Source organism: Calypte anna, chromosome 12 (genome assembly GCF_003957555.1).
Source record: "Calypte anna isolate BGI_N300 chromosome 12, bCalAnn1_v1.p, whole genome shotgun sequence".
NCBI lineage: Eukaryota > Metazoa > Chordata > Aves > Apodiformes > Trochilidae > Calypte > Calypte anna.
This window is the reverse complement of record NC_044258.1, coordinates 4,882,012-4,894,526: the sequence shown is the minus strand read 5'-3', so window position 1 is coordinate 4,894,526 and position 12,515 is coordinate 4,882,012. Positions and strand designations below refer to the sequence as shown.

General features: G+C 35.6%; 1 protein-coding gene across 1 annotated transcript in view; it reads left to right on the top strand.

Annotated features, from left to right (window-relative positions):
* Window positions 1-12,515, top strand: part of DOCK3 (dedicator of cytokinesis 3) — a 183,891-nt gene that overhangs the window by 70,991 nt on the left and 100,385 nt on the right. The window contains exons 9-10 of the mRNA XM_030458632.1: window positions 1,516-1,557; window positions 2,691-2,845. Of these exons, the coding sequence (XP_030314492.1) occupies window positions 1,516-1,557; window positions 2,691-2,845 (197 nt within the window). The remainder of the gene's footprint in view (window positions 1-1,515; window positions 1,558-2,690; window positions 2,846-12,515) is intronic.

The window sequence follows — 12,515 nt, the reverse complement described above, 5'->3', positions numbered from 1 at the left end:
TTTTGTTTGTTTGTGAAATACTTTAAACCTTTTTTTTGGACACTTACTGTTATCTGTTAACCGTAATGTGCACTCTGTAAGCAGCTGTGTTGGCTGAGGGAACTGTAGCCCTTCAGACCACCTCACATATTTCTGTAGATTTAGAGTTACACATCAATTTTACTCAGAAGAAGCCAGGGTGACTTGAGTAGCTTTAATATCTAGTCTTTTCTATGCCAGCAGATTCTGAGTGGTTGCAGGTGAGAAAAAGATTTAAAAGGCAACTCAGCCACCTACACTTAGAGGCTTTTAGCATTCAGGATACACTACAGTAGTTAGACAAACAATGGAGCTGGAGATCATTATATCTTCTGATGGTGTGAAAGAGGATGTCTTCTGTTTCTGTGAATGTAAACAGATGTCAAAATATGCCATTTAGCTTAATATCTTCTTGATTTGGTCTCATTATGAAGATATATCTCCTTTTGTGGTAAAAAGATTTCTTTTTGTTTTATGTGGCAAATAGTGGCATAGTTTGGAAAAAGTATTGCTGAATAACTTTGGACTCTTTTACTTTCACCTCTTTTGAATCTACAAGGCTGCCAATAGGTTGTGCTGGTCCTGCAGTAGAGTGTCCATGTTTGTTTAGAGTAAGGTATTGGGTGGGCAGAGAAAGGATGTAAGTGGAGGAAACAGAGTATTTCTTACTGTAGCAGTGTTAATATTGGAGTTTAAAATGCTAATGTTAAGATGTCTGTGTGTATAATAGGCATGGCAGAATCACTAAGGGATATGGTTTTTAAGCTCTCTGAAACCTTTTCAGTTTAGATTAGTATTTAAATCACCCTTTGGGGATTAAAGCGGTTCAGTGAGACTTGCAGTCCATTTTCTGATTATAACATTTTCTTCTAGCATAAAGGGCTACAAATATAAGATCATCTTCTGTGTTCTGTTTTTGAGATGTAGCTCTTTATACTGATGGTTCTTTATAGGTGTTGGACAGCTGAAATTGTAGAAGAGTGTTCAAGCATTTTTCAGGATTTAATTTTCTGATCAAGAGAAAAAGTTTAAAGTCTAAAATCCATCCTTTTTTCTAGAGGCCTGTATTTTTTAAAACAAATGCACCTTTTCATGGACACTATACTGGTAGATGAGGATTATTGATAAGCTATAGCCCCACTTAGGAAGAGAACACAAGGATTATGCTGTATAGGGTCCTGAACTTTTCAAACAGAAATGTTTTTCTAGTGTTGGAATTACACTATACAGAGTAATTATACAGAGTATAGCTTGTGACAGCCACTTACCTTGAAAACTAAGGTAGATACCACCTGTAAATTCAAGTAGCTTGGCTAAAAAATGTCTTAACTTAGAAAAGTTATTGGGAAAGTGGTTTTGTGAAAAAAAGGCTGTAAAAAGTTGGTAATTGTCTTGAACAGTCAGATTTTAAAATTGCTGTTCTTAAGCTACAAGTATATAATGTAAAAATGTCATATTTCAAAAAGGTTTAAATTTTACTGCTTTGTATCTCCACAGCATTTGTCAAGTAGACACAGTGTCCAGCAGAGTACATCACAGGTAAGCATCATCTGCATAAACATTTTTCTTGTCTTTAAGTAATGCATATTAAAGGTATTATGGAGAATATTGGGCAACTCCAGACCCTTAGAACACTTCCTCAGAAGGTCCTCAATTAATTAATATTAATTTCAACTTCCATTTAGGCCTCTTTTCCTTAGTTCTAACTGTTGTTCTTGAAAGCTCAACTTCTGCAGTTGATCAGTTGATCATCAAAAGCCTCATCTGCCCTTTCCACCCACTAACACATGGCTCAGTAAGCTTCTGTTTCACATATCCTTTCTGTAGTAATGTAATTCTTTCCTGGTCAAGGTCTTACCTTTCCAGGAGAATTGTGCTTCCACAGGTATCTGTTTTTAAAGGATGAGGATTCATTTGGATTTAATTTAAAATGCAGAACAAAATTAATTTTAAGCTAATAGAAATCTGTGTGGAAAGTCTAAAAATGTTTGTTAAGATTTTCTTTATACAATGTAGTTGTGCATTCAGAGGAAACCAGCCTAGTGAGCTTAGGCCATTTGTGCAAGCTGTTCATTAAGATCAGCATACAATGGATATAAATAGCTATAAAATTAAAGAATATTTTAATTTCTAATTTTATGTCTAAAATTTCTAATTTTTCTTTCCACCCTAGTTTTCAATGTTGTAAATAGGTCTTGATATCCTAAGTCAAAATGTAAACTTTTCTGCTATTTCACTTTATTGGTTACTCCTGATATCAACCATTGTTAAGTTTTCATTTACTATACCTGCAGGACATAATAGTCTGTAAAATCCATTTCTCCAGGAGGACCATAAATTAATTGCAGCTGCTGAAAAGAAACAATGTACAAATATTATTCTTAAAAATGCTTTGTAGTCTACCTACTTTAAATTGAAGTCATCAAGAGCCACCCAAGTGCCCTTATTCGGGTTCAGTTTCAGTACCAGAATCAAGACAATATTCCAGAAAAATTATTTATTTGATTTACTAGATAAAAATAGATTTAAAATGCATAAACCAATTCTCATATATATTTTACATGAAGCTTTTACTTTACGGAGAAAGGAGAGCAGAATCTCAGTTAAAATTATCAAATTGGTCACATTTATTTGTGAAGAACTAAAAATGAATTTTCCTTGTTTTTAATCAGGTGGATACAATCCGCCAGCGTCACGGGGAAGCTTGTCGTATGCCAGTGCCTCATCACTTCTTCCTCAGTCTAAAGAGCTTCACCTACAATACAATTGGAGAAGACACAGATGTCTTTTTTTCCTTGTATGATGTTCGGGAAGGCAAGCAGATCAGGTAGGACTATCTCAAATAACTAAAAAGCTTCTGAAGAAGAAAAATATGAGCAAAGAGAGAAAAACATGGAAGCTGTTCCTGTGACACAACTGAAAGGAAAAAGCTGATCAATTATGTATTGACAGCCCTGCAATGCATACATGAGAATATCAGTAATACTAATCGTGGCATATGAAATTGGGTGCTAACCTATAACAAAGCTTTAAAAGCACAGAATAGCTGAGTTTTCTTTAGGTTTCTGACTTAGTCTCCACACATTACTGAAGGTTTTGGTGTTTAGTACTTACTGTCCTTGAGCTCATTTTTCAAGAGCACTACTAATGGCAGGCCCACAGTGTATAACTGTTTTGAAAAGAGGACTTCTGTGTGCTTGGGTGCTGAATTGAGGCTCTTCAGCTCTCATCCACTCCTTGCCTTACAGGCATGTTATAATATAGCTTGTTTCCCTTATGCTGTTGCTTTCTGTAGAAACTGAGGTATTCAGAGTCAAATCTATGTCTAGGGTGGACAACTGTGCTGATCAGTATGCTGAGGTAACTGGTACCCATGTTAGCAAATATGAAATATGCTTTATTTTCCCTTTAAAATTATATGTTTTGAAAACATCAGAATCATAAGAGTATTGCAGCATATGCATTGCATCTTGGAATTAAGTGTAGCTTGGTCTGATCTAAAGTACAGCAAGTTTGTGGAGTGTTTTTGAGTTTTCTTTAAGGCATGTCCTGACACCTGGCCCAGATTGCTTCTGCTACTCTGGTTAAAACTATACTTGTTTTCAGCAAATCAGGTTCAGATATGTTCCAAACTGAGGGAAGGGTCCCAAAATATTCTAATCTCTCCTTAGAATAACATGAAATGAATAATGTTCATCCAGGAAAGTTCAGAGTACAATTTTATAGCACTTTTGGAATACATGCCACTAAAAAGGTGGTCTGTATTAGAAAGCTCTAGTGATTTGATTTCATCACTTTAATGTGTCTACCACTGGTTAGTGAAACACCTTAAAGATGATTTTGCAGAATATGCCAGTGATGCCTAATCTGATACTACATCATGTTTATTTCACCTCCACTAAGTGAGAAACTCTTGTTTTGATGTAGTTGAGGACAGGCTATAATTCCTTTATTGAGAAAAGTAATAGAAAATAGCTGTTAAGGGGAAAAGGGGAAAATGGCAAAGCAAAGCAAACACACAATTAGTTCATTCCAACCACAGGGGAATAAAATATCAAGTTACTGAGATGAGGAAAGCTGCAGGAAAAAGGAAGGGACAAGCTGCTGCCATGACTGTGGGAGACTTCAGAAACTGCTTCAAAAGGAGATTAATTTTCTTGGGCTGCAGTTTATATAGTATATAAACATTGAGTGGGAAAGCCTTAGAAGGACTTCTGTCAGTGTTAAAATAAAATAATAGTTAGGAGAAGATGTACAAAGAGTACAATGCTTTGATGTGTAAACAGTTGCTCTTAGCTTGTATTACCCATCAGTGATCTGCTGCAATGAAAACAGCATAATTTTTACATTTTCTCACTTCCCAAAGGGTGGTGGGGAAGAAGTGTGTAATGAGGCTGAACTCTGCTCTAGAGAAGAAACAAAACAGAAAACAGACAAATACACAGCTACAAATTTGACTTATGTTTTTATTTTTAAAAAGATGTAGTTTGTTTCCTCCTGTGTATGCCTCAGGAAATAGTACATTAAGGTAAGAAAACAAGCAAAGCTCCTGAATGCTGCATTCTAAATGGAAAGGGCAAAGTGACTTTTCTCAAGTGGTTTCGAGGTTGATAAATTCCTTATCCAAACAGTTTCAAACAGGAGGTTGCCAGGGTCTTAATGTTAGTGCTTTAGACATGCAGTAGATCACAAACCCCACTGAAACCTGCTGGTTACAGCAGTTATTTCCCAGTTAGGTTAAATGAAGAAATGGTGAAAGTTCCAGTGTTTTTTCAAGAGCTGAAGTAACAGCATGTACCAGTTATGGATTAACTAACAATCAGAAGGTTGGAGCAGTGGCTGAGATAAATTTGAGATGTATTTCCAGGTTGTGAATACCAGCTCAGTACTGTTCTGTGTTTAATGGTTTCTGCTGTCTAAAAATTAGAAGCTATTAAAAGGTGACAGTGGGAGATATGGGAAGCAAGAATAACAATGCTGCTATCAGAGGGGTAAGACTTAGAGGTAAAAAAAGAAAGTATGACTTAATTTGGAATCTGACAGAATGATAAAAAGCAATACTTGTAAGTAAACAGAAAGGGACTGATGAGTGTCTGCTTCAATAATGTGTTTCAGCCCACAACATCAATAAGCTGTCAATCTGAGTATTGATAATGATTCAGATCAAAAGGAATTAAAGTCTGTTTATTTATATTTTTTAAAGTATTAGGGTTTTTTTGTTACAAAAATTGTCCCATATTTTTATATACAAAAAATATTAGTCTAACAACAAAGTCTTTTGTAGTAAAATTTAACACCTCAGTTTGGTGATGAGGAAGTTAGCAGAAAGCAATGAGAAATTTTGATCACAGCTAATGGGGAAGTACAGCCCCATTGTGAGAAGTGCTTTGGGATGAGTGATCATGAAATCATAGAGATTATGGTTACTAGAAAAGGAGAGAAAGAAAATGTTAACATAAAGATGGTGAACTTCAGTGAGGCAAGTATCAGTACACATAAAAAATGTGGAGGAAAGAAATTTGAGTTTTGAGCTTGTTAACAATACTGTTGAAGAGCACAGCAGCAAATTATTTCACTGTGAAGGAAAGATTAACTGTATGGCAACAGCAGCAAGTCTGTGTCATGTATTCTTTGGTGAAATGGAGTCTGGAAGAAAATATAAAAAGGGAGAAACTAATGAAATTACACTAATAGTGATGGGAAGAGACAGAAATTTGCAGATAAAAATGCAACTAGCCAAAGACATCAAGGACAAAAAAATAATAATTCTATAATGCTTTAGAAGAAAGATAATTTCTTTTTTTACAGAATCAAGAAATAACAAATTAAAGTGGACATTAAGCTATCAGCAGATGTTGCAAAGATAGCTGAAGTATTTAATAGTTGTTTTGCCTCAGTCTCCCTGAGAAGGTCAACTGCAGTCAGATGACAAATGCAAAAAGTTCTGGAACAAATAAGCTATTTATTAGCACTTAGAAACTAACAAGGCAGTAAGTAAAAGTCAACATAGATTTGTCAAGCAAAAGTCACATCAGAGACAAATAATTTTCTTCTGTTATTTGAGAATGTGCCTGATGCCTTAGCAGGAAAGATGCATTAAACTTGACATGATAAAACAGGCAGGTACAGACTAGATAAAATTACTGTCAGGGGGCTGGAAAACTGGTGGGAAAAGCAGTGCAGCGTGGGTTTTGTGCTGAAAGAACTGTTACTAGGAGGTCATATGGACTTCCAGCTCACCTGTTCAGTCAGAATGTACCACTGCCTGAGGTTTTTTTATTTGTTCATTTCTTTCTGCATGGTATCTTTTCTTGCTGTCACGTTATCTTGGTGTTGCATACTGTGGAGTACAAGGATGGTCCATTCTGACACGCAGACAGTCAAGCAGATGCACCAGATTAGCTACCTGGGAGAAATAAGATGATGGGGCATGCAGAGACAAAATCAGAATAGTGAAAGCTCAGCTGGATTTGGATGTCAAGAGGGAGAGAAAGATATACACAGCTTCTGGAGGTACATGGGCAGGAAATGGGAGATAAAGGAAAACATGGCCCAAATGCTCGGGGGGGTGGTATGTGATATGGCAGGAAGAAAAGGTAACCAAGAGCAGGGGCTGGTTTATGTAATTAATATTTGCAGCTTAAACAATTGCAGTAGTCACAATAGGTCACTGTTTAGCTGTATGTTTAGGTCTTGATTTAGAGTGAAGATGGGTGGCTAAGTGCATTTACAATGACTTAGTAATGGAACTCTAAGATTTTGTGTCATTGTTTTTTTGTAATATGTACACAAAGAAAGCCAGTGAGAGTGCATTCTTTGGTTTGCTTTGTGCAGGACACTAAAGTTCAGGTGCTCCTAATTTTCTGCTTTTGTGCCATCTTTCTATAATCAGCTCCTTACAAAATCACTCTTCAGTGAGCACTATACTGTGCATTGTATTTTCTCATTTCTGCTTATAGGACTCATTTTGAGTTGAGATAGATGGCAGTTATATTCTGAGAAATATTACATACACAGTTTTTCTAAAAAAGCCTGTATTACAGACATGCAACCTACAGCTAAAGAAGTTTAGAGGTAATGAAAATGTACTCTGGAAAGGTTATTCAAGGAACCATGAAGAATGTGTTGTATGGTAATACACTTGTCACTGCATTATCTTGTAGTGCCCCAGGAAATGAGAGAAAGCTTACTTAAGCTAAAATGTAGAAAAAACAAACAAACAAAACCACCAAAAAGGCCAAAAAACCCCCAAACCACACCAGCAAAAAAACCTAAAACAGAAAGGAAGATATTTTGGGCTTTTTTGATTCTGTGGTTTTGCTTTGAGGAGATAGCTGAGAAGAAAAAACAACTACCCTACTATCCTAACCATAGGTATTCCTATCAGAAAATGATTTTGAATTGCCCAAAGAAAGGTGGAAGCTAACTGACAAGCTGACAAAGCCATGGGAAATTCTTAGTATGATCTTGATGGTGCATTCTGTGGATCTGCATTGTAACTTTTCTTGGTACTGCAGATGTTTATAAGTCAGTTTCTTTATCTGTAAATTCTGTCTAGGTAAAAATGATTGTTAGTGATCAGAATCCAAATTTGTCCAGAAGTGTGGCAGATACTTAAAACTTAGAGAGCTGTAGCATTTTTAGTGGCTATGTGGCTCTTCAGCACTTCATTAGTACGTGTAGTAGGAACAGAGCATTCTTTCAGGTACACAAACAGAAGAATAAGGAAGAAAAGAAATGTCTTCTACTGCCAGAGGAAGGTTCTGTGCCTTATGCAGTATGAGAGTAGAGAGTAAATCTACACTCAAAATTTGTTACATCCAGCTCCCTATTTTTTCACCAGAAAAGGCAAGTTGAGGTTTGTCAGTTTTTCTTATTATGTATCCTTCAGATTCAGATTATTTCAGATTATTATTCCTGAAATAATAATCAAGAAGTCTTTGAAGTGTCTATTGTTTCTGACCTCATATACAAAAATTGGTTTGAAGAATTAAGAGTTTGGATTCAGATGACAGGGGCTGAACTGAAAGCCTATCTCTATTACTCTTCAACAAAACCTGAGTTTGCTTTAATAAGTCTGATATCCCATTAAATAAGATGGATCAAATTACATTAGAAAAAGCATTAAGTTTCACTGTGCCATTTATTTTTTTTCTTTAGTTGGTTACTATTGGATTATTTTAAATGCTGTAGAGAAGGCAATGAAGATGCATGTACCTGCTATTGAAATGCAATTGGAACAATGCTTATCAAATAAAAGTTGGTTTGTTTCAGGTTTTTAAATCAAATATTTGACATATCTTGATGTATGTCCAAATAACAGGAAGATAAGAAAAAGGATGAAAGGATATAAAACTGGGGAAAAAGAAAAAAAAGGCTGTATGCAGTGTTGAAGAACTACAGCCTGTTCCTCATGTGAGGGTACACACTGAGGCATCATTGTAGATCTTGTGTTCTGTGTGTGTGTCAGTGTGATTTTGGTTGACAGTTTTGTATTGTTGAGGCAGCTTTGAGGGACTTAATGACTGCTGTCAGTTATAGGTGGGGGGAAGAGTTAAATGTGCCTGAAAATGCAGAACCACATAAACCTTCTGCTTAAGCACTTCCCAACTTTCTTAATGCATAGGAAATTTCTGGGGACCACAGAAGATGATGAGGTTGATAGGGCATTTATATGCCACTAAACTGATGACCCATTTCTTGCACAGTACAATGAAATGAGAGGAAAAATACTGCATAGTTACTGATTTCAAAAACTGTGACAAGTTCCCTGGTATGCAAATTCCTGCACTTTTTCTGGAGTGATCTCATTTCCATGATGCATCTCTGAGTGCACAGAGTACAATATTCTACCTACTGACTTTTTGTGTATTTCTCTCTCTCCCCTTCTTTTTTTTCAATTCTTATTCTCTGGGACCTAATCAAATAGTTGCCCAAGCTTTTTACCTTTAAATATTCTTTTACTTTTTTCTAATCATTCCTATAATTTTATTTTGCAGGCATTCATCATTCAATAATTTACTGTTTAGTTATTTTTTCCTTCAGATCTTTTTGTTTTCAGTATAAGAGAAACATCCAGAATTTGTAGAATTTTAGTAGAATTTGATTTGGAAAATAAAATAATTATTTGTTTTAGGGGGGGAAAGAAATGGAGGATTAGTCATCCCAGCAGATCAGATTGCTAGCAAAGAGGTAAAGATCAAAAAGAAGAGGGTTTTTTTTCATGACTAAGCAGAAAAAACCCCTCATTAGTTGATAAGGCTTAATGCCTAGAAAAATTTTCTGAATATTAGGGGAATAATTCTGAATGAAACAAAATTATTTTTCCCCATAGACAAATCATTATACTGAACAAGCAAATGAGGCAACTTTCCTATTTTAAAATAACTATGAAAAGACTGCTATTAAAACCATAACAAATTGAAACTTTAGCATGTAATTGCACAATAAAAGGAAAATGTAATTTTCTTCTTCCTAACATGGAAGCAATAGTGGTACATGCAAGTAGTTTAAAGCAATTAACAAGGAATAACCATACATTGTCACAGCACTCCCAGAGCTAAATAAAAGTAATGGAGAAAAAGGGATCTTAAGGTCAGTTCTGTACTCTGTGAGAGAATGCAGTCAGACTTTTTTTGCCACAGCTTTTAATGCAAATCTTTTCCCATTACCTAACTTAATTTCTTTTTCAGCTATTCAGCTTCAACCATATCCATCCCCACCCAGTAATCCTCTCTTCCCCTGTGACCTTGTTGATGCCTACCTGCCTGTTTATTCTTCACCTGCCCATTTGTCTCCAACCCCTTTGCCATTCTCAGTTTCCAAGCCTCCCTCTACCCAAGCAGCATCTGATTTTAAAACACATACAAGTTTCTCCAGCTCTGGTGGGAGCATGGAGGTGTTCTCCATTCACCACATTGTTCCTGCCTATCAGAGCTCTGAGAGGACTCCAACCTCTACTCAGATAGAACTTGTGGAAAATTTTCTTCTGCTCTTTCAGAATTTTGCTTACTTTTTAGAACAAAAGCTCCAGATTATGATAATTGTCTACATTTGGAAGCATTATAGGAAAAGTACTCAAGAAGATGTGTAAATATGGTGCAATTTTAGCTACACTGTTCATGGTGACATTTTTGAGCAGCTGATATACATTTCTATTGACAGTTTAAAAGTCAAGAAAATCTGACTAAATGATGATGAGAACCACGGAGCCATCATCAAAAAATACACAAGGAGTTGAAGGATTTCTGTCAAATTTGTCAGGGTTACCTTAAGCAACTTGCTATACAGATTTGTATCCTGACAACTGAATTAGGAATACTGTGGCAGAGAACTCCTACTACAGAAAAAGTGAAAATCAACTGCTCTACAAATCCATCATTTCTAAATCCAGTGTTTGAAGGTGGTGAATTATATTCTACTTTATCTAAACACTTGTCCAGAACATTTCCTTTCTACAGCTCCTCTCAAAAAGCAGTATCATGGCCTCTGCCAGTTCAGTGACACCTATGAGAAGTAATGCAAGTTCAGAGCTACTAAAACAGGACAGGAATGTACAAGTGAGTAGTAGCTGAGACTCACACCCTGGTCAAACCAAAACCTGTTTGATTGTACAGTGGAAGTTAATCTGTTTACTTGGCCAAGGAGACAATAAATTTTAGATCATGATCATCTTGGTCTGTAGTATTTTCATACCTTTAGCATCTTAAATGGTGCTACATGTTTGACAGATGTGAGACAGACTGTACATTCTCCCCAACATCCATGCACAAATTCAGAACATTTCCATTAAAATCATTCTTCCTAGCACCAATTAGCAATAGCACTACAGAGCAAGGGTGAGTTTTCTTATTTTGCCTAATGCTTTTCCATTTTAAGACCAGAGTAGATGTTTCAAAATTACCAGATTCCTAGGACTGTGTTGCAAATTGGCAAGATCTGTTTTTACATGTCTAGTATTTTAAAATCACCATGGATCTCTCTTTTCTCACATATAAACATGTGTTCTACCTAGACATCTGCTGAGAAATAATGGATTATAATTTTATCCTTCAGTGTGAAGGAAAAGAAGATGAAAGGCATCTCAAAACACAATGATACACTTTATCAAGGGCTAGATGTTAGCCTTGTTAACACTCCACTTACTCTGAGGTAAGAATCAAAGAAGCAAGACAAAAGAATGAGGCAATGAAGAAGCTTCATGAACTTGACTTTTTTTTTTTTTCTTGCTAAAGAACAAGGACTTTCACTGTAATGTACCTAGCCAGTAAGTATGGATTTGATTTGCATTAGAAAAGCTATAAGCAGTTACAAATTAACCACTTAAAGATGGTTAATACTTGCTTCAGAGATGACTCATGATTCTCTTCCCTTTGTCTTACTGTCCTGAGCAAAGAGGAACAGTGTGAAATTTGGAATTTTAAGGTAGAACTTTTTTGGAGAAACTATTCTGCCAATGTATCTTTTGCTAAATGCAATCCCAAGTCAAGATCAGTTTCCATCATGATGCTGCTAGGAAACTACCAGCTGCTGTAATACAGTAGAAAAGACTTCTGATTAATTTTTAAGAGCAGATGGTGTTATTATCATCCCATCTTGTCCACTGTGTAACACAGACCTCACACCCTCACACCATGTATGGTGATACACACCTTTGGGTTTGTCTGTTTTAAAGAGGGAGACAGAGGAGCCAAGGCAGATGTTTGCTTATTAAAACACATTTTGCTATAATTTTTTTTCTTATTCCATATCTTCACATTATTTTTCTGTGAGCATTTGCTATATCTTTCCTTACATTAAATGATTTATGCTTATGAGGCACATCAGAACATCAACTAATACTGCAGAAGAATGAAGTATGCCCTGGTAGCACATGGTATTTGAATCCACAGTTTTGGACAGGCATCTTACAGTACAGCTCTTGATAGCAAATCATCCCTGTGTCTGAAAGTCTGTGCACACCATCTCCAGTCACGTCTACACCTATCACTGAAGGGGTAAGAAAAAAGGAGCATAACAACATGGTATATGCTCATTGTGTAAGTTTACAGTTACACAGCATAATGTCATTTAGATAAGGCCCAAAAGCATAATTACTATAGTGAAAAACCAAAGGTGTGAAATGTTGATCAGCTGATAACCAGTGAATAATTCCTACACTGTTTACACTGTTACTGTGGTTTTCCTTCATTCCTCTCTCATTACAGTGCTTCACACTCCCACAAACTTGTTCTCATGTATTTCCATTACTTTTTTTTCCTCTTCATCCTAAAACAAGTATCTTATTTTCCAAAAATAAAAATAAAAAATACAAAAATAATTAAAAAACATTAAAATATTACTTTTATTCTTTTATTTATATTTATTATTAATTACATTTATTATATTAATTATATTTTGTTATATCTTTCTATAAAAATATAAAAATATTACATATTCTAAAAAGAGACATATAATGCCAAATTAGAAGCCTTCCCTACAGTTGTGGCCAAAGCATT